The 22,629-nt window shown below is 42.7% G+C and overlaps 1 protein-coding gene across 3 annotated transcripts in view; it reads right to left on the bottom strand.

Annotated features, from left to right (window-relative positions):
* Positions 1–22,629, bottom strand: part of LOC144768507 (rho GTPase-activating protein 39-like) — a 513,307-nt gene that overhangs the window by 142,418 nt on the left and 348,260 nt on the right. For all 3 annotated transcript variants that reach the window (XM_078652231.1, XM_078652230.1, XM_078652232.1), the window contains one exon: positions 3,518–4,070. In XM_078652231.1, the coding sequence (XP_078508357.1) occupies positions 3,518–4,070 (553 nt within the window). The remainder of the gene's footprint in view (positions 1–3,517; positions 4,071–22,629) is intronic.

The raw sequence follows: 22,629 nt of genomic DNA, 5'->3' as shown, positions 1-22,629 counted from the left end.
CCACGCTTTTTCTGATGTTTCAAAGAAGTCTGTCTGTTATGCATAGATCACCTTCAGCCTGGCTGGGAACAGTAGAGCATACTGGAGGCCAGTAGTGCGCAGGTGTTTCTTGACCTCCTGGAAGGAATCGCGTTGGCGCTGGATGGTGATCGTACAGTCTGGAAACAGCAAAACCTGGCATTCTTTATGAGGACAGGCACCTTTTCATATGCAGCATAGAGTACCGCATCAGGCTGTCTTTGGTGGACCTAGTGTGCTAGCTCCACCACAAACAGTTTGGAAACCCAGCTGGTGCCACCACAGTCCAGAGCCAGTCTTTTATGAATAGAGTGGCATGGGGGAACCTCTTGCCCTCTGGAACTCCTACAATGCAGACATTATTTCTATGTGCTCTTCTCTCAGCATCTTCCACTCGGTCCTGGAGCTGCTCCATCTGCTGATGCAAGTGGGTGAGTTGTGATGAGTGATCCTCTTGGGCTGGTGTTAAGGCAGAGAGAACCAGCTCATTCTTTTTGACTCTATCAGCAAATTTGCGTTGATCATCCGTGAGGACACTGATGTCAGTCATGATGGCCCCCGGGCGTTGTTCAACCGCCACCTGTGAATCCTGAATTTCTTGATGGATGACGTCAATCTTGTCCATGTGGGGCAGTGCTGCCTTAGGGGGAACACAGTATTTTGGTGTTTGGGTCAGGGAGCTCTCAGAAAGAGTCTAGCAGGAGCGATAGTGCAAGTCAGGCTTCTCCGGTTTCTTTCTGGTGCGCCTCATGGTGTTGCCAACAGTCCCTAAGCATGACAGTTGTGTGAGATAAGCACACCTCTCCCACCCCCTCACCCCGTCGTTCCAGTAGGTCAAGGGGAGTCCAGCGAGATCCACACGTCGCATGGAGGCAGGGATCTCAGCAGGCAAGTAGCCCACTGTGATGTATAGCATAGTGGGGGAGGGCCTCCAAGAAAGAGTGAGAGTCCACACCTCATGCACGAGCAATCACCAGGAGGTACATTAGTTGGTAGAGGTCTCTGGTATCCACCATGACCCCCGACCTCAGCTGCTCTGTGTAAGTTGGGGGAAAGAGGGCGCCTCTGTCAAGGGGATAAGACAGACCTTTAATGTGGTGCACACAAAGATGCTGCTGGAGTAGATGCACTGAACAAGAGGAACAGAGTCAATGCCAGTGGCCCCCCTCCACACCACAGAATAGCGGTCAATTCTTCGATAGGCAGGCAGTTAGCTAAATCAGCCCCTGAAGGCCCCCACAGAGGCAGCAGAGGTACAACTGGGTCTCAAACACTATGCCGATGGTGAGGGACAGACCTGAAGGACAGAGTGGGTGCACAGCTGCGTGCCATCAAAGCTGCACTATAGGGGCCCTCCGCATGTCCTGCCGCTGCACTGTTTCTCCGCAGTGACCAGCAGCTCCAGGCGAACCATCACCAACAATGTCTTAATCTTTGGCACTTTCGGGTTCCAAGGCACTACTTGGAGGCACAATCTAGGCCCCTTGTGAAAGGTCAGACAAGCCCACACTCATTTAAAGCTGAGGTGTCTGTACGTCTTCGTGTGGTTTAAAGGCACACACTGGGTCCCCTACTTATATATGGTGGTGGCCAGGCAGTAGCAGTGAGGGGGCCCGTGCAACATCATTGGTGGTGGTGAATCTAACCGGGTCTCCTTCTACACCCCCACGTGTCCGGACAGTTGTGGTAATGGGATCACACCAGGCAGGCACAGCAGCCTCTAAGCTGGCCTCAGTGGTGCTTCCATCAGGGTCATTGCTCCCTGACCTCCCACATGGGTTCACGCTGGGACGCCCCGTCTGGCGTCCGCCTGTTTGTCCCAGCCACCACCCCTCAATGGGATCTCAGGAAGGGAGTAGCACAAGGCACCACCGCAGGCGATCCAGTCGTTGCTTCAGCCTATCCTTATAGCTCAGAGGTTGGGCCTCAGGCCAGTCCGGCCACCACGCACACAAAGTGAGGCTATAATGATCAAGGCCTGCCACTCATCCCCAGCATAGCCTGTCAGTACCGGTGCTGGAGCCACACCAGGCGCTACTCTAAGCTGCAGAAGTATCTCTCAGTGGAGCCCACACTCACGGCCCGTCTGCACTCCCCCTCATCTGGAAGCCCTAGTAGGCGACAGAGAAGCAATCGCAGTCCGAGTCTCAGTCTCATGGGCGGGTGGGGGGTATGTGCACTGGATGCAGCCACTGCAGTCACTGCATATCATCCCGCACCCAAGTTGGGGATATGACCTCATGTTGGTCTGGCCACCATTATTGTAGCGGTGCTAGCGGGTTTGAAGGGCGACACACTGCATCCAGTCGCGGCCTCAGAATGCCCAGTTGAGATCCTCTGGTCTCAGGGCTGCCAGCACTGCAATTCTGGAGTCTGATGCTAGAATTTGTGGGGAAATTGAGTTGGATCACGACACCCGGGTCTAGGAGCCTCCAAGTTGTGCTGACGCCATCTTAGGTGGGTAGACACTCCCCATCAAGACACATGGTTAGCTGTGCAGTGCTGGCAGAAGCTTTAACAGCCTCTGAGCAAAACTTCTACCTATTGGTAATCAGCAGTCTAATAGTGAAAGCTAAACAATCGAGGATCAAACATGGTCCATGTTATGCTCTGCCTTGCTGGCATCAGTTTCAATAATCTTGAGTACAATCACTGCATTTAATTTAATCTAATCAAAAGCCTAATCATCAAAATGTAACATTCAAAATGCAGTTGGCGTTCATTGTTACCTTGCACTCAGAGCTCTAATTCCTATAGCCAGAATGTGCTTAGGCAAAGCCTTTTTTATCTGAAATCGTATACTCTAAACTACATAATTTATTATGTTCTTTTTAGTACAGTCAAACATTATAGCTCAGTATTCTACATAGTTTAAAAAAAAAACTTTCCTTGTTGGAAAGAAAAAGCTCTGTTTTCATGCTAAGTGCACTTAAAGACACATGTAGTATATTAACATACAAAACAGTCAACGTATGTAATATGCTCCTATACTGCCATCCTGGTGACATTTACAAATCACTTGGCATTCGGCCTCCTGGGTTCTAATATCAGCAGAAACTATATATACCCCCCTCCCCAATAAGTCCTGTTAATGCAAGCAAATGTCAAACTCCAATTAATTACAACAGTTGAGGGCATGAGAAAAGCAATTTTTAGTGCCTCCCAAATTGCATGTTACAATTACACATGGAAACAACTATCCTAACAGTCGCAAGGTCTCTTGATGTGAAATGCGAATTTACCTAAAGGCACAATTTTAACCCCTTGGTTTCGGTTAAATTATTTTGTTTTAAAACAAATGCATATGCAAAAATGCTATGGCACAAACCATAAATGCAGATGTCCAGGGTTTAATGCGCTATGTATTACTGCAGTTGAGGAGGAGAGGGACATCCTGACTACAGCGAGATTATAAAAAGGCACGGTCAGGTTTATGTACGAACTACATAAATTGAGGTAATGTCAGCATTTCACGGTAGAAAAGGGAGTGGCCACTTACTGTTCTCGTCATTAATCTCGTCCAGATGCCGATAAATGTATCCTTCCAAGTAAGACTGAAATTTTGGAGAAGGGGAGAAGAAGGCCAGGCAGATGGCCATAAGTTCCCAGCCCCATGCCAGGCTCCGATAGCATATGTTGTCCGTGGTCTGCCTTACAAGCTGTATATACAACTCATCCCGCAGGCCCTGGATGCTCCAGCACTTGATGACTGTCACCAGAGCCACTTGATTCCTATCTGAACGTGCCTGTCGGTCTCCCATGTACACCTGCACCAGTTTAAACATCTCACACGCTTCTTTCTTGATGACCCGGTTACTGGTAATCAGCATGGGTTTCTTGATGGAGCCACCATTCCAAGAAAGCATGTTGGCAATGGAGATCCGGCGCCGGAAGAGCCCCTGCGTGTGCATGTTAAGGTTCTTGGCTGCCCAGTCCACCATGCTTGTTTCAGAGATAGGCTTTCGCAAGGTGGAGTAAGGGAACTGGTACCGAGACAGGATTCGCGGCCGCCTGCTGCCCTCCTGTTTGGATTCATCTTCCAGTGTCCCACTCTGCAAAAGAAGAAAACAAAGCAAGGACATCAAAAACACATTGTAGCACAACCACAAAAACAATATCTAGAGGTAGCAAAAACAGAACACCCTCAGTCTAAAGCAAACAAAAAAAATCCATGTGCACCGGTAACAAAATGGCTGCCTACAAGTTTCGACTCCTACAACTAACATATCTGTCAAAGCAAGTTTTTTTATCAGCAGTATAAATTATGAGGATATTGCATGTCATACAATGACAATGCCCTGCTAGGACGCAATCATCATGGCCGCAGAGTTCCCTTTTTGATAAGCAGCACCTCCTACTCACCTTCACACTGCTATGCTGCAGTCAAGAGATAAGATTGTGGGCGATTTTTATAAAGTAAGCTAAATTGGTGGATTTAGACATATTTGTAGATGGGATGGGCTGGGGCGGAACACAGCTCTGGCATCCAATGCTGCTATTTCAAATCTTGGCTCATAGTGGTACCAGTCAAATTGCATTTAGTTTCTGTAACAACTTGCAACATGACTGCACATAGCATCCAAAAAAGTGTCCTGGAATGAAACTAAAAACCTTGCATCCTATGGACACAAGAAATCCATTACCATGCAAAATTTCCATAACAATTGACACCATTTCTTTAAGACAATGTACTGACTTGTTTTGTAATACATACAGATTACTTCTATTCACCTAATGAAGCCAAAACTATATACTTCCTGATACTAACTGCTTTATGCATGGTCATATATTGTATTGTATTGTAATTGCATGTATATAGCGCTTACTACCCATGATGAGGCGTTAAGTCGCTGTTTTAGTGGTGGATATTAGTCAGTTATTTGGAGTGAGAAGGATAGCGGAGGGATAGAAGGGGGAGAAAGGTTTGCATTCATATAGCGCTTGTTACCCCTGAAGGGGTGTGGAAGCGCTTTTCTGGTGAGTAGCACGCTACTCCAGAATCCATAAAAGGATTAGTATTGAAAAATAGTATAGTGAAATATGAAGTAATTTGAGTGGTGGATATGTTATTCAGTTATTTGGATAGAGAAGGGTAGCGGCAGGATAGAAGAAGGAAAGAGGTTTATATTTATATAGCACTTGCAACCCCCTGATGGGGTTTGAAGTGCTTTTTTTTTTTATGAGTAGCACACTACTCTGGAACCCATAATGATTAATGTTGAATTAGTGTAGTGAAATATGAAAGCTATTTGAGTGGTGGATATGTTAGTTATTTGGATTGTGAAGGGTTGGGGAGGGGTAGAAAAGGGAAAAAGTTTACATTTATATAGCACTTGTAACCCTGATGGGGTGTTGAAGTGCTTCATTGGCGAGTAGCACACTACTCCGGAACCCATAAAGGATTAGTGTTGAAAATTAGTATAGTGAAATATTGAAAGTAGTTTGAGTGGTGGATGTGTTTTTCAGTTGGATAAAGAAAGGTAGCTTACACAGGCAGACTAGGACAAAGTAGATACTAATCATATAAACATTGGACATTTTTAATAAGCTAAAGAAAACATTTAAAGAGTCATTAGAATAGAAAGTTTGATATGCATTTGTTACAGTGGCACAACCTTTTTTATGATCAGTACCATACATTTTTGGCGTATCGTTACCAATCTTTGGGCAAAGGCACAATACACGTGTTAAGTTCTGAATAGAATCACAGCGTAGAATGCACAGTCAATATATTTTAATCAGTGTATGCCAGATACCCGACTTTTAAGCAACTGATAAGCCGCAGAGTAAAAGTTCAGAAAAAATGTCTTATTCGTGACAGCACATTTTTTTTTTTTTTTATAAACGAAACCATCGTGCATCAGTTGGAACGTTTTAAATCCGATTTTAAACTTTCGTTGAGCATGAAATTCTATTTTGTAGGTAATGAAAGCCATTTTTAAAGAGAAATTTGTCCGGTGACTTCGACACTGACTGCACTTTCCCGCCTCCGTAATTTGTGCATTTTCATTCATTTAATTGCTTACCAGCTCTTGGCAGATCCTTAAAAAGTAAATACCTCGTATGATTGAGGAATGATAGAAATAGGTATGGACATATATACAGCACAGACTTCAAGGAAAAGCTGGCAAATTCACAGGAATAGCTTTTTAAGGATCTATCCTACCTTTGGGTAGCCAAAAGGAATTTGCGGCTAGTCAATTCTTTTACATTCCAAGCAGACCAGGATCCAGAATTCTGGATCGGGAAAGGGAATGAAGAAACATGGCTAAGTCATAAGAATTCATAATATTTGACCTAATATCCACGCAGTGCTTCAGGCAATCTCCACTGTTTTAGACGACAAAACAATCTGTCCAATTTTGAGCATGTCTAAGAGGATAATGTTAAGTAACTTTGATCACCTTGGTAATAATGGATAGAGTATTTCATATGCATATTGCTACTTCTGACACAGCCCAGCAGCTGTGTGGGTCTCAAATAGCCAGAGGGAATTTATGAACTGCATTAACAGTTAATTAGGGGGTGCAAGGGTAGCATAGCGAACTACAACTGAAGACAATCTGTGTATTTTTCAGTTTCAGATGGTAATCATAGTGTTGCAGCAGCAGTGCTTCCTAAACCTGTATTTCACATCATGATATTCTAAATATAAATTAATTGTCCATAAATTTTGGAGCTAACATAAGCTGAGAAATAAGTATGGTACACTGTATTATACAAAACAATGTCAAAAATAAACTTGAAACGTGAAGCAGGTCTGCTAACATTTACAGTCCACTCAGCCTCATGGTTCATTATCATGTCACCATCACACCATCACCCCGAATACACAATACCAAATTGCCTGTTATATCCTATATGCCTAAAGGCACAAATAGTATAGTGGCAAAATAAAAACGACTTAGATAAGGTTATGTTGCACTTTCCTTCGAGAATACAGGAACCATATTTTGGCTCCAATTTATTTATTATTTTAATTATGTTCATCAATTTCACCTACATTTCTAGAACGGATGTGCTTACACATGTGAAATCTGGTGAACAGTGATCACGGATTTCATAGTTTAGAAGAAAGATTTTTTAAGTCAGTTTTTAGGAACAAGTTTAACAATTGCTTTTTCATGTGGCATTTTATACCACAAAGTGCTCCAAACTAGAAGTAAAACATTTCAATAACGTGGACATTCACATATCTACTATGCTCATGTGTAAATTAAGAAATGATTAAATTACCCCAGTAATTTGAGAACAATACGTTAAATGTCTTTAAGGCTCATCTATAGTTTGGTCGTGCACAGAAGCAGAGATACTCAACTCACTGAGAATTTGTAAATCATGAAGTATATCGTACTCCACAAACCCAAGGAACTCCTTTTTAGCCATCATTCTATTTTAACCACCCTTGGAGTCCCGTGTGCTCACTCATTTGTATTGGCGGTGCTCAAATTCAAGAGCTTCAAAATGATGCTCTGTTTTACCACACTCTTCAGCAAGCACTTAATATGTAGTTTAATTACTTTAGTGGTGAGCAGAATCATAAACAGTTCGGATCTTAGCATTGTTTAAAAAATCATTTGCTAGCAGGCCGCTAGTAAGTAACCGCAGTAATTGGGAGTGGAAATGTACATCAGAGAACCTTGATGAGGCTAAACCATCAATGCAGGAAACAATCCTTCAATACTGAGCCACAAATACAAAGCCTAATACCCGCTTATCCCCAAAACGTACTCATACACAGTGGCGGCTGGTGACTTTTGAAAGTGGTGAGGCGTTAAAGATGCTGACGAGTGTGATAGAGCAAATGAAAAATGAGAGTCCAACTGCCAAAGGAGAGGCCAATGAGCTCTCCCCTTTGAAAGTATTTGAAAAATAGCACAAGATAATGCATTTTTCAGTAAATACTGATAAGGAATTTGGTTGTGGATGGCTTCTTTTTCGGTGACAAGTAATTTGTAAAATCAGGCAGCAGATTTAAAGTAGCATATGTGCAGGCCTTGGCATCCTCTTAAAAGCAGGGTGAAAGTTCGGACACCATGTCTTTCATGAACATTATGTGAATAGAGTACATAACATGGTAAGTTGCTCCAGAGATATGAAAGCCTGTATGTTTACTTTTTTTCAATCAGTATTTTGCAAGAACACATGACATGAGGACTTCAGCCCCGTTGTATGGTCTTGGAAAACAAAGTCATACAGAAGAATGAAATGGCATTTGTAAGATTCATTGCACCGTATTAAACTGCTGGAGTTCAGCTAAAACTAGAGTACTTGCCAATAAAATGAGTCAAGTTAAGTTTATTTATTTTGTTTGATTAATTAAAATCTTACAAAAATAGCTAAAAATATCACCAAAGTTAAAAGTTATAAAACAATCAATCTTATAGATTTATATTAAAAAAAACTTGATTATATATTATTGGCCCAATCCATTAGTAAATCAAATAAAAACCTCCAACTTTTCTCCTACAACACAAACATTTTACAAATGCAGAATTCATTAATAATTCTTCAGAATTTAAACATGCTATCAGTGCTTTCCTACATGTCCTTACTCCACAATTATAAAACAGTCTCTTAAGGATGAATTTTCTATCATATTCCAAATCCGGGCAAAGAGACGATAGATGTATAATGTTCTCTTGTCCGGATTTACCGAGCCTGCATATTTTTAACATCTTCTGTTCTCTTCCATGGAGGTAAGTGACATAATCCTGGCAAACAACCAAATCTAGCATTGATAAAGATGTGTTTATTTTTCTTAGACCATGATGTTTCAAGATATTCTTGAACCTTTTTTTCCTTGAAACCATTTACGATTGGCCATGCATGATTTCTTTTTACTAACATCTCTTTATCCTTTATCAAGGAAAATTGGTTGGTAAGTTTATTAATTGTTTTTTTTAAGCTTTCTTGTGCGATAGTGTTGTTCCAAATTGCTGTTATGCAAAATTCTTCTATCGCTGTGTTTAAATAGGACCAAACATGTAATTTTCTGTTATATTTTACTTCTTGCCACAATAGCCGAGACATTTGGTTATCTTGATCATTTTTTATTCTATTCCATACTTTAAGTGCTTGTCCTTTCCTTGCGTATAGCTGATTGTTTAGCCCAAATTCCAGTCTCACCTGCGCTTGTGAGGCATTCTTTGGCAGGGAGAATACAATTTTGTAGTTTTTAGCAACCGCACTATTAATGTAGAGTGAGTAGTAGTAGTAGTCGAGAGAGAGTAGTAGAGATTGAGTAGAGAGTGTCTCACACACACAGTGTCACGCACAGTCACACACGCACAGTCTCACACACACAGTGTCACACACACAGTGTGTCAGTGTCACACACACACATACAGTCTCACACACACAGTCTCACACACACAGTCTCTCTTAAATACACACAATCTCACACACAGTCTCTCTCACAGTCAGTCTCTCTCACAATCTCACACAATCTCACACACACACACAGTATCACACACATACAGTATCACACACACACAGTGCCACACACACACACACAGTGCCACACACACACACAGTGTCTCACACGCACAGTATCAGTGTCTCACACACGCACGGTATTACAGTCTCAAACACACAGTGTCTCACAGTGTCACACACACACAGTGTCTCACACACACACACATTGTCTCACACACACACACATTGTCTCACACACACACACATTGTCACACACACAGTGTCTCACACACACAGTGTCTCACACATACAGTCTCACACATACAGTCTCACACATACAGTCTCACACATACAGTGTCTCACACATAGTGTCTCACGCAGTGTCTCATGCACACACAGTATCACACACACAGTCACACACACACATTGTCTCTCACACACATTGTCTCTCACAGTGTCTCACACACAGTGTATCACACACAGTGTAACACACACACACACAGTCTCTCGCACACAGTCTCTCACACACACAGTCTCACATACACACAGTGTCTCACACATACAGTCTTCTACACACACAGACAGTATCACAAACACACAGTCTCACACACATTAATTGCAGGTTTGTCCCACGACAAGGCTTGGTGTCAACAATAGAGACAACAACAAAATCATAACATGAAATCTGCAAGAGGTACCTACTGCTGAAATGCTCGGAAGCAGTACTGCATGGAATGGCAACACAACATGACACCATTGGAAGGTCTCGGTGGCAGAGCTCGACCAGCCCTACTGAACTGGAACACATGATCCATGTAGATGTTTAGTGTTTTTTATAAAACTCTTAATACTGTGGCTATTGGCCTAGCGGTTAGTAGTCCACTTTAAGGTACTCCCAATTCTGACAAATAACGGAATTCAATCATTTAGAGAAAAAAAATTATTTGTGCAGAATCACACAATGTGCTTTAGTGGAGAAGCCAGGATTAGAAATCGGGCCATCTGATAACACACCAATTAGAAGCCATCTGCCTCACCCCTAGACCATATCTCATGCTTGAACTAGCAGTGCATGGAGCTGGGTTGTTGCCCAAGTCTTAGAGTACAGAGAGGAACCAAAACTCGACATTTGTGTCTACAACCGCAGGTCCTACAATGTGTGAAGTCTCAACCACCCCCCTGATGGATGCTAAGCCTTTCAGGCTTAATCAACAAAGGAAATCGAGGCATCTAAAATGCCTTAATCTGGCACATTAAACATATTCATTTTAATGTCATCCATAAAACCAGTAAAATTCTCCCCCTGTCACTCACAAGTGTGCACAGCACCTGTGGCTCTCTGAATGTGCTTGCCGAGTTTGACCTCAGATTTACACTGCAGCCCCAGTGAGGCTGAACACGGAGATGGTGGGTTAAGAGGCCGAGTGCTGTGTGCGCACACGCCAGCTATTCCTTAATCCACACTGACCTTCTAATTCCAGCCGCCCTGTCAGACAGGAGAGGTATGCGGACCCCAAAGAGAGCCAGGAGGCAGGGACAGGCAGCGTGGGAATGGAGGAGAGAGACAATGGGAAAGAAGGAGGAGGCGGAGAGGAAGGCCATTGAAGGGGGCGACTGAAACTCAAGGCAGAACATTGAGGAGCAGGAGTGAAAAGGAGGGGGAAGGGAAATGTTTCAATAGAGGGAAAAGGTAGGATGTGGGGGAATTCAGGAGCAATATTGTAAAGGTCGAGGAAAAAGAATACAGGAAGAGAAAACCTGCAAGGAGAGAGACAAAGGGAACAAGCGCTTGCCAGGCAGCCGTGGTTTATTTTTGCATCTCGCTTTCACTTTAAAGTGAAAGCGAGATGCAAGAATAAACACGCGGCGGACCTTGTCTTTATGGGGCCATGTGTTTGAAACACATGGCCCCATAAAGATAAGAAACCTTTTACTTCAGAATACAAGCAGACGAGCCCGTCCAAGTGGGCCGTCTCAAATAGAGAAAAGTTCACGTCATCAAAAGCTCTTTTCCAATGGCTGGCCACCGTTTAGTATAAACGGTAACGCCAGCCAATGGAAAAGAGGGGCGGGGCTTAAAGCCCTTTACAGAAGTTCCTCTAAATCATAAAATCTCGCCGAGCGAGCTTTGCATGTGCGCAGCCACGCCAGCTGAGACCTAAAAAGGATTCTGTGTAGTTCAGTCTTCCCCAACAAGTAGCTCAGAAGCTACTGAAGCTTTCTCGCTACCTTGAAGTAGTTCTCCTTTGTGCTCGCTCGAATGAATACATTTATATCAAAATTGACAACTGTATATTTGAGATGAAAAATTTAGAACACATGAACATTTAAAAAAAAAAATTGCATTTCCAAAATATCTTTCAATCTGATATTTGAGTGATAAATTATGTTGTACTGGTGAGACTTATTACTATTATTATAATTACCTTGGTGCCACGAGCAATGCACTTTGGCTTTTGTGTATTATGTAAAGACATTCCAAAGTGGCAAAGCTTTTTAACATTTCTGCTGTCAACCATGCCTGATACACTAAGGTGATCACTGCTAGTAATCTTGTATAAGGTAGACATTTAATGTAATCTTGTCTGATGTGGTCACTATGACAGCACTAATAATATTAGTAGCTCAAGATGATGTACATTGAACGTAAGTTGTTCTTTTTTACATTAAAGGCATGGAGGCCTACATTATTGAGGAATTTGCAATGTGTCAGAATCTTCAGCTAAGTTCTGGAAATAAACACTCACACCTTATAAAGTCCTGAGAATTTGTCAATATCACTGTACTACAGCTATTTAAAATGACAAAGTACTTAGATATCCACTGGTGGATAATCTATTGTCAACAGAAGCTCTGGCGTTTCTCACAGATTTTCTGGAACAGGCGTTGACTTTAAGCAGCAAACTCTACCCACATCTGGTATGCTCAGCCTTTACACCTTGCTTGACATGGGATAATACATGCACCCCAAGCTTGAGTGAATTTGAAGTGGTGCACCATATAACTTTCAAAATACACAGTGGAACAAGTGCCTCCAAGGAGAACGCTATTTCCACGCTATTGAGCCATGCATGTGCCCTAAGTAACTATATGCTGTATATGATTATGGTGTTGTCAGTGATGTCATCAATGATGTCATTTAACATGTTATGAGTGACCTATTTATTTGAGGTCACAAGCAGTGCAGGGAGAGGGCATCAATTATACCTAGCTACCCTTGGGAAAGGCACGAGTCCATAAGGACTCCACACCATTGGTCAAAGTAGACTGCATAAATTACTCAGTATCTTATATAATGAGTGGAGGTTTAGAGTGGAGTAAAGTGTTGTAGAGTGCAGCAAAGTGGAGTGCCATGTAGTGGATTAAGTAGAGTGGCGTAGAGGGGAGTGGTGTAGTGTAGAGTGGATTGAAGTGTCTTAGAATGTCGTAGAGTAAGGTGGCATGGAGTGTCCTAGAGTGAAGTGTCAGAGCGGCATGTCATAGAGTGTCCTAGTGTGAAGTGGCATAGCGTGGCATGGAGTGTGTTGGAGTGAAATGTTCTGGAGCAGAGTGTCCTAGCATGGAGTGGCTTAGAGAGAAGGGGCATCAAGTCGAATTGAGTGAGTTGAGTTGCGTAGAGTAGACTGGCGTAGTGAGGAGTATGCATGGTACGCCAGTGGCATGGTGTGGTAGTGCACTGCCATTACACACAACACATTTTAAATTGAAATGACAATTACATTCGCACATACAATTTTACTGATAAAACTATATAGTGCCCAAAAGATAATGTGTGGAAATGGCATCACCTAGTGTACTAGTTTGTTCTGATCAAATGAAAGTATTTTTCCACCATCCTTCCGAATTGCACAAAAATGTGCTTCATTTGTGCTTTCGTAATTCTGCTATATTCTTGAATTTTTGCACAGTTCAGTTACAGACATTTAAGTTTTGTGTGTGCTAAAACAGCCTTTTCTTTCACAGTAACCAATAAGATTGTAACATAACTCCTCTCCCTGTGATGTCAGAAAAAGAAAAGTAAACATCAAGCTCCCTCAAAAGACAGAGTTTGACATTTGACCTCTGTCTTTGAATGCATAGCAAATGTGAAAAGATAAGAACAAAATGTGATGGTCTGTTTACAGAGCACAAGGACTCAGGGAAGAATACAAGAAGTGATGGTGAACAAGGTTTGCTCCATGGGACCGATTAACCCCTTGACTGGGGCGGTAATTCCGCCGCAGCGCTAGGGGGAGGAGGGCCGTGCGGCACCGCCATGCTCGTGACGGAACCACTCCGCCTCGGGCGAGCTGTGCTTGTGACGGAGTGGTTCCGTCACGGCCCCGCCCGCTCAATAGAACGCGCCGCGCAGGCGCGGCGGCCTGGCCGTGACGGAACCACTCCGTCACCAGCACAGCGCGTCCGTGGCTGGTGATGGAGAGGTTCCGTCACCAGCATCGATGAGGTTAAGAAATGCTGGACAGGCTAAAACAATAAGACCAGCAAATAGAAAGCCAGAAAATGTGAGTTACAAACTGCAAAGCCAATGGTAAGCAATAGGCGGAATACATTCCCAGGGAAGCTTTCAAAATACCCACAAGATGTCTTTTCGCAAACAGACAGCTGCGCTGCTTGGAAGGCTTTAATCTAAAATACATTTTAAAGTAAACTATAAGGAATGACAGAGACATACCTTATAACTAAAGAAAATGAGACAAAGGATTCTGAGGTATGTCATGTTATATTTAAAAATCGTTTGACTGAGGAAAACCCACCAACATGTACGTTTCTGAGATGTGTCAGAAAACCGGTTATCTGAGAAAGCTCACACACTGTAACACGTGAGTGTACTTATCTCTACATTTAAGGTTAACAAGTCCGCCAATACATTACAAATGCTTGCTTTTCAGAACTTTCATAGATAACCTGTTTCCTAACACACCTCAGAATCGTAGGTGTTGGGGCGGGATTTCCTCAGTAATCTTTGACCCACACAATTGAAGGCATAAGAAGATGATTTAAAAGGGATGAAAGTACCCCCAGCATCTGTTTTGCAACTACAAACAGGGATCAGTATGAAGCCAGTCACAGCAAATGAAAGAGCACAAAACGTATCTAAAACAATGACATTTCATGAAAATTACTGAAGTTAAAGGTGTTAATACAGTCTCCTGAAGCAAAACCTTAAAAGGCATGGAATAAGTTATGGTAGTACAATAACCTAAACTCCCATACCCTCCCTACTCCTTTACCCTTTTTTTTCTAAGACTTGAAGAAAATGTAAATGAGATGTGAATGAGAGACATGATGAGTATATTGATGATGTGTAACAGTAAGGGTGATGGTCTAAGTAGCTTATGTGATGGTGATTTGATGACGGATTGTGCAATTGTTTATCTATGCTATAACATATTTCAATTAGCTGAAAGCACAGGATATTGAGGACATGAAAGGTCTGATTTTGTGATCGTGCGACCTTACAGTACAATCAAACATACATATTTTATGGTACTGTATGATATGCTAGTGTATTGGCTCGAGTGATGCGTATTTGTGTAATCCACAATGATTTTTGGTGAGTTAAAAGTATTGATATTTTGTGAGCACATATGAGATCGAGGACTTGCTTGATTGTTTTCATGTTAGGATCATGCGGGGTTATCATTTTGTTCAAAATTATTTTTTAATGCTTCCTTTCGACAGAGAGAATGTATTGGATGGTGGTGTCCAATCTGTACGTCACAGAACATTTGCATTTCATGTATGTATTATTATAGATTTAATTAAATTTATAGTACTTTGTTTAATATATAAGTATGTGTGTTAAAACATGTTTGATATTGTAAAGAGTATAGACCAAGGGTCGGAGTTAATTTTAAGTGAGTACGGAAAGGTTAGGAGTTTATATTAATAAACTAACTTAAGTGAGCTAGTTCAGGAGGAGTCGGAGAATGTGAATGATTATATTGTTGTAAAACAAAGAGGTCCACATGTAGTCGTAGAGTATTTTACATGATGTTCAGATGGTAAATTGTAGATAGTAGGTTTAGCCCCACCAGAAGCTGCCTCCTTGCTGCTCATCCCACACACTCCAACTGACACTCTCCCCACCACACCAGGCACTCCAACATTCCATTACTTCACCAAACACCCCACCTTTCCACAACATCACATGCATACTGGCTGAGCAGCAGGGAACAATTAACTGAGGGAAAGGATGCATAATAAGAATTCAAGTCACAACACATCTCCTTCCCTTAGGGAAAACAATTAATGATATAATTACAACTAAAGAAGAGAACATAAAAGTCATACGACATTGGATACATTACAATTACAACAACCTAGTAGGATGCTAGACTAGAAGAATAAAGAGGCAGTCCTACAAGGTTAAAATTGCATCAATGTATTACTATGTATTACCCTCACTCACCCACTTCTGCACACAATAGAGGGTACCAAGTACACACCACCCAGGGCACACGACCATTCAACACGGTACTAGGGTACACGACCCCACAACACAGCACTAGGGTACAGGACCCCACAACACAGCACTAGGGTACACAACCCTACAATACAGTACTAGGGTACACAACCCTACAACAGGGTACACAACCCTACAACAGGGTACACAACCCTACAACAGGGTACACAACCCTACAACAGGGTACACAACCCTACAACGCAGCACTAGGGTACACAACCCTACAACAAAGTACTAGGGTACACGTTCCTTCACCACCACACTAGGGTACATGACCCTTCAACCAACACACACAATTATTAAGCACATGAGAGAGGCAGAACATAGAATAACAATCAACCCCATGGCAGAGTACAAGATTCTATAGTCATTCAGGAAAACACACGACACGCCATTAGGCCAAAAATCAAGACACCCATAAAAGCATGGCATAATACAAGTAGGCAGGAACTCGGCATGCAATACAACATGCAACATATGTAATAAATTCAGCTAATTATTTAACCTCTACAAAAGCATGAAACACAACAAATCAAACATGCTCGAATAAACATAAGAATAAGCTGAATATGGCATCAAATAAATATGGCAGCAGAATAGCAAGATCATTTGAAACATATGTGCTAGAGCATTACTTGCAAACGCATGATGAAAAGTAATAAGGATCACAACATTTTTCCAAGTTCCCTCGGGGGGCGATCTCTCACTCGAACAAATATTCACCCCTCAGTACAACCAATCCCAGTAGCAGCACCTAGGTATTGTACAGGACCGTAAATGTTCCCTTCTCTCCTGTTCCCCGCTCACGTCTGTACCTCACGTGTGCCAATCCATTGTGCTTTGCACGCATGGGTTTGTATCCCGTCCTCGTCGCCATTGATGTAAAGCAAACAAGGTCTCACATGTAGTCATAGAGTAGGTTACTTGAGTAAGGTTTATTAAGTTTTAGTTACAGGATATTCAGGTGGTAAATTGCAGATAGGAAGTTTAGCCCCACCAGGAGCAGCCTCCCTGCTGCTCAGCCCAAACAGTCCAACTGACACTCTCCCAACCACACTAGGGACTCGAGCACTCCATTACCTCACCAAGCACTTGAGCATTCCACAACATTACATCCATACTGGCTGAGCAGCAGGAAACAATTAACTAAGGGAAAGGATGTATAATGAGAATTCAAGTCAGAACATATATCTATATACTAACTGAAAAAAACAAATGTTACAGGGACTTTATAGTTAGGCTCAGATTTCACTCGTACAAAACCAATGAAATTCAGCAGTTATAGTTTACTTGAACTAACTATAACTTACGCTCCCCACAAGGCCCGGTTTATGACCTCACATATTACATCACTCACAACATGGTCGGTGAAATCACTGATGAAATCACAGATTACATCAAGTTAGTGTGCTTTGTAAACGTTTGTGAGTCTTAAAGATAGATTCTAAGCTACTGCATAAGTTAAATTACTAGTCTTTCTGCACTACTAATGAGTGATACTATTTCTAACATATGTCATCTGAGTGGCTATGTGACTGTCACTGTGTGAGTGGCTGTATGGGTGTCTGAGTGGCTGTACCGATCTGTCAGTGGGTGACTGAGTGGCTGTATAGGTCTGTCAGTGGGTATGTGGGTGGCTGTATAGGAAGGTATTTGGTTTTGTGAGGGGTTTTCTGGCTGTGTGAGTGATTTTATGGGTGTGTGAGTAGTTGTATGAGTGATTGTATGAGTGGTTGTATGGGTGTGTGAGGAGCTATATGGGTGGGTATATGGGTGTGTGAGTAGTTGTGTGTGTTTGTGAGAGATTGTAAGGGTCTGCAACTAGGTGTGAGTGGTGTATGATCAGGCCTCGAAAAAAACCACTCACTCACTTGCTATGTCGAGCCAGATTTAATTATGGTAAGCTATTTTTAGTGCCTAATCGCCCATTCTGGTGAGCTGACAACAGTTGTTCTGCTTGCTCACAAAGAGTGAATAAGCAATAAAGATGCCTTTCAGTCTTGTTATCTTGTCACATTTGCTCAGCTTTCAGAGGCAGAGGTCAAGAGTCAGTTTTGGGGAGGGTGAAGTGTGGCACAGCACCAAGGCGGATGACTCCATAGCACGAGGCTCACGGTTTGAACCCCAGCGCTGGTGGCAGCTCAGCCCTGCATCATGTGACTCTGGACAGCAGCTCACTTAATCTCCCCGATGGCCCCCAGCGCCTTGAAACCCTTAAGAGGGTGATTGATATGTGAACACTTAACAAATAGGAATTAGTATTATTTATAGTTTGCCTTCCGACATTTACTTTTCTGTGACTGAAGTTAGAGGATTTTTTAAAGTGAACTGTGTGACAATCATGCTATGCAAAGCATGTAAAATTAAAGGCTGTAAGATTTCAGGCTTTTCTTTTCTAACACAACACTGAAATTGCTAATAAGTTAACTGTTCAAACATTTCAAATATATTTCATTTGTTATTAAGACACATTTTTGTAACTTTGTGGTGAAAAAAAAGATTCTTATAGGATCAAAACAAAGGTGCCTCCATTATAGAAAATATTTTCCTAGGATTACACAATTTGCGACCAGTTCATAGGTCAAGTATATTACAGTTAGGTCGAGTAATATTATTCAAGTCACTAGACCTGCAGGTGTAGTAACATTTTAATGATTTTTCTAGCCCTGTTGATGTGTGAGAGGTTGTATGTGTGTGTGTGTGAGTAGGTGTCTGAGTAGCTGTGTGGGTGTGTGTGGTTGTATTGATGTGTGAGTGGTTGTGCTGTATGTGCGTGGGTGTGTGAGTGGTTGTGTGGGTGTGTGAGTGGTTGTGCGGGCCTGTGGTTAATGTCATCAGTGATGTCAATTGAGATGTCAGAGATGTTATCAGTGAGGTCGCTGACTATGTCATGAGTGATGTAATATGTGAGGTCATAAGCAGTGCATTACAGAGCTGTAAGTTATAGTTAGCTTGGGTAACTAGAACAGCTGCATTTCAATGGTATTGTACAAGTTAAATCTGAGTATAACTATAACGTCCCTGTAACTTTTGTTTTTTTCAGTGAATTTCCAAGGTATTTAATTTTTATTTGATAACTGTAATCTTTAACCTTTGAGAGAGAGTGTGTGAGGGCCTCAGTGGGTGATTGTGAGTGTGGGTGTCTCAATAGTTGTGAGTGGGTCTGGGAGTACCTGCATAAATGTCTCACTGGGTGTGTGAGTGGGTGCTTAAATGTAAGTGGATGCATGTGTCTCAGTGGGTGAAAGTGTCTAAGTGGGTGAATGAGTGGGTGCATGCGTGAGAGGGGACAAATAGAAGTTTTAATTAAAGTGCCATTTTTAAATGCCAGTTTTAAGGAATGTAGTGAATATTTTTGAGACAGTAAACAAAGCGGCTTTAGATTGGCGATAACTTTCTATATATTTTTCACTGATGCCTGCTTCTCAAACACCACCACCGTGACCGGAAACAGCCAAACCAAAATCACAAAGGTTAGATTTTTAAATCCGATATCTGCCCTCATCCTAAGCAATCTTGCTCACACGACCGAGAAAGGCTACAAGAACCAGACCCGTGACAAAAACAAACCACGTAATGTTATACTGCAATAACAGAATCAACCGGAAGGAAGATGGCAAATAGTGAAAAAACAATTTACAGGTCCCGTTAATACGTGTTAACAGGTACACACGAAATCTATTGCATTTCACCAAACAATGCTGACTAAAAACACTATCCAATTTGTTTATGTAGATGCAAAACTCAGATGTAGTGTTCACCCACACGCCACAGACTGGTACACAACAAAGTTTTAACAGCTCTTTCCGCAGAGAACCAAGCAGGCGTTTAACATCAGAAAGAGGGATGCACCAGCTTGCATCTGGGTGTAGGTTTTATGGATGGGGAAAGTGAAGCAAGGAGAGAAGTTGCATGTGTTCCTGATATCCGTAAGGGGCAGCTGGAGCGCACGAGATATTTAAATATATAGGATTTAATGTAAACACAGGAGTCTGCTAGTCAAGTCTTTGGTAAACCGTTGCCATGCACCCATCGCCGCCCCAGTGTTTCGCCTATGAATGACGGGAAACCGCAGCTGTGGCTTTGCACAAGCCCCCAATCACTTCAGATATATATAGGACTGTCAAACTTCAAAGTACAGTCCTGCAAATTACAGCTCAAACTGCTCCGTGCAAGAAGCAGCGCACTGACAAGAGCACTTACCCATGTTTTACAAGCTATTACAGTGCATTCATCACTTGTGCGATATTCATGCAAGCATCACAGAAGAATTGCCTATGAGTTTTCAAAAATGCCCTAGAAGCATACATTAGCGATTCTGTAATACTTATGTATTGAATAATTTAATTGAATGTTTACTGTGTGCACGTTTGTGTATGCGTGCATTCATTTATCTCAGCGAAAGCCACTTTCACATAGCACAAGAAACCTTCTTCAAAGCACACTTTTCTCTGCACATCTCGACTCCAATCCTGACCAGCACAGCTCTGTATGCACAAGTGCCCCATTCTGCAAAAGCATCCTCCCCATACAATTGTGAAAGCCCATCCTGACTGCTAGAGGACCCCACTTCTGGTTAAAGGTGTGCCCACAAAACCACAGAGCCCCTCTCTCTCACCAGTCAGTCAGTCAGTCAGTGCAACAACCATTCAGTACCCTATCCCTTGGTACACTGTCTGATATGCTGCAGTGCCCCACAGTTCCACCCACTACAATTCCATTGGACCCAGCCATATGCAAACCAGTCTTGATCCTGTTCCTCATGGGAACAGTCCTGCCAAGCCAGGTCCTCCCTGGACTGGAAACAAGCATCCTGGGTCCGGTTTCGAGGCATCACCCTATATCAGCCAGGCTAGCTTGAATCCAGTGGAGCAGTGAGCATGGACCCACGTATGGATATACCCTTCCCACTTAGAGAGACAAAAGCAAAAGGAACACATGATGGATGGAATGCTGAAGCATTGTGGCCCTTACTATTCTGTGCCATTTTCTTACGATTTAACTTACGTGCAAAATTTAACCTTCAAACTATATTTCTGTATCTCGTAAATTTATTTTTTCTCTGCTTGTACACTGGATGGATTAATATTCTAAAATACACCAATTTAATCAAAATAATTGTTTTTTGGTCCTAATTGTGGAGTCACATCGGCTTCACATATTGGAAATGTATTTCTGATGTTTACTCCCTTACAGCGCTTCAAGTTTGCTAATAAAGGCCCATACAGCCAATGTGATCAATATATTTGATGATTTCACCAAAAGATTGAGGTGCAGACACCAGCGCGCTATCAGACGCAATTCCAGAAACTCAGCCTGCCGCGGCGGTCTATGCTCTTTTTATGTACAACTTTGCCTTGTAAAGTGCACTGCAGTCTGCATTCACTATCTTTTTCTCTCTGAAAGCCTCTATCCTATACAATGCCGACTTGTCTGATGGAGGAAGAAACCTCATACAAAGAGCGAAGGAAGGGGAACATCAGATAGAAAAAAACGGACGGAAAGCACATATATGATTACATGTATTAACTGAAGGGTCGCTGAAAGAATGATAAAATGGGGGAATGCCCTGGTGCAAAGAGGACGTTTGTTCACGCTGAGGTTGATAGTAAAAGGCCAATAGCTCAAGTGCCACGTCTTCAAAGCAACAATCTTGCAGCTAGTGCTGAACGTGCTCGTACCTGGTATGCCCCACCTGAAGCGCGCCAACGTAGATAAATAATCCTGTATCCTCAGGCACACGCTCAAGAGAAATAATGAAATTAGCATGCACAGTATTAAAAAACGGCTCAAGAGAAATAATGAAATTAGCGTGCACAGTATTAAAAAAGGAACGAGACACGACAAAGAGCTCAGCCATACAGTGCATTAAAAAGACAAAGAAAACAGGTGCGGCGGCCAAATAGTCAACAAGGAGCAGGGCTGGCCTCAGAGGGACCTGCCTTGCTGTGCAGTCTGAGGAGGTGGGCAGTGTCTGAAAATATGAACGTTCTGGGAGAGGGCAGCACGGGCAGGCAGTGATCACTGGTAGGAATTCTCAGTATTTGGCAAGGTGGGAGGATGCCATTTGCAAAGGCCGGCTGGACAACCTGCATCTCTAAGCCGGAAAAGCTCCCGAGAATAATAAACGCCTGTGGTTTAGCAGTTGGCTTAGCGTTTAATTTAATCTCTTTAACAGATCAAACACAGAAGCGGCGAAGCCGATGATGGGCTTACAATTCTGAGCTGGATGGCAAAAGATGGCAACAAAACAAGACCTGCTGGTCACATCTTCATACCTCAAAGTGATGACCGACTGGCTTAAGCCCCACAGGCGGCTCCATGAAGAGTAACATTTCAAGGAAGCAATCACTAGAGAGCGTGGGGTAGGGCCGCAGGGTTCGAGTCGGGGTACCACGCAGGTGGACGGCGTCCCCCCACTTATTTTTCCAGGAGCTCGATAACTGGAGCAAATGGAGCCACACATTCACTCTTTGGCCTCTCTGGGGCAAGATCGGAGCCCATTCAGAACGCTGCTCACGCGCTGGCTTCTCTGATGCAATCGCATTTAAGGAGTGATCGAAGGAGGCAATGAGTCTGATGGTGCAAGCCACCTTTTGTGACGTCACTTCCTGTTGTGACGTCACCGTCCCCCACTTTTTTTTAGGACTTGTGCCCTGTGTAGGGGGTTGGGAGGAAACTGCTAGTAGAAGAAAGGCTCTGGGCTGACAGAGGGGGGTTTTAGGTTA

This window comes from Lissotriton helveticus, chromosome 7 (genome assembly GCF_964261635.1).
Source record: "Lissotriton helveticus chromosome 7, aLisHel1.1, whole genome shotgun sequence".
Classification (NCBI taxonomy): domain Eukaryota; kingdom Metazoa; phylum Chordata; class Amphibia; order Caudata; family Salamandridae; genus Lissotriton; species Lissotriton helveticus.
The sequence above is the reverse complement of the archived record's forward strand: the minus strand, read 5'-3'. Positions and strand labels throughout refer to the sequence as shown.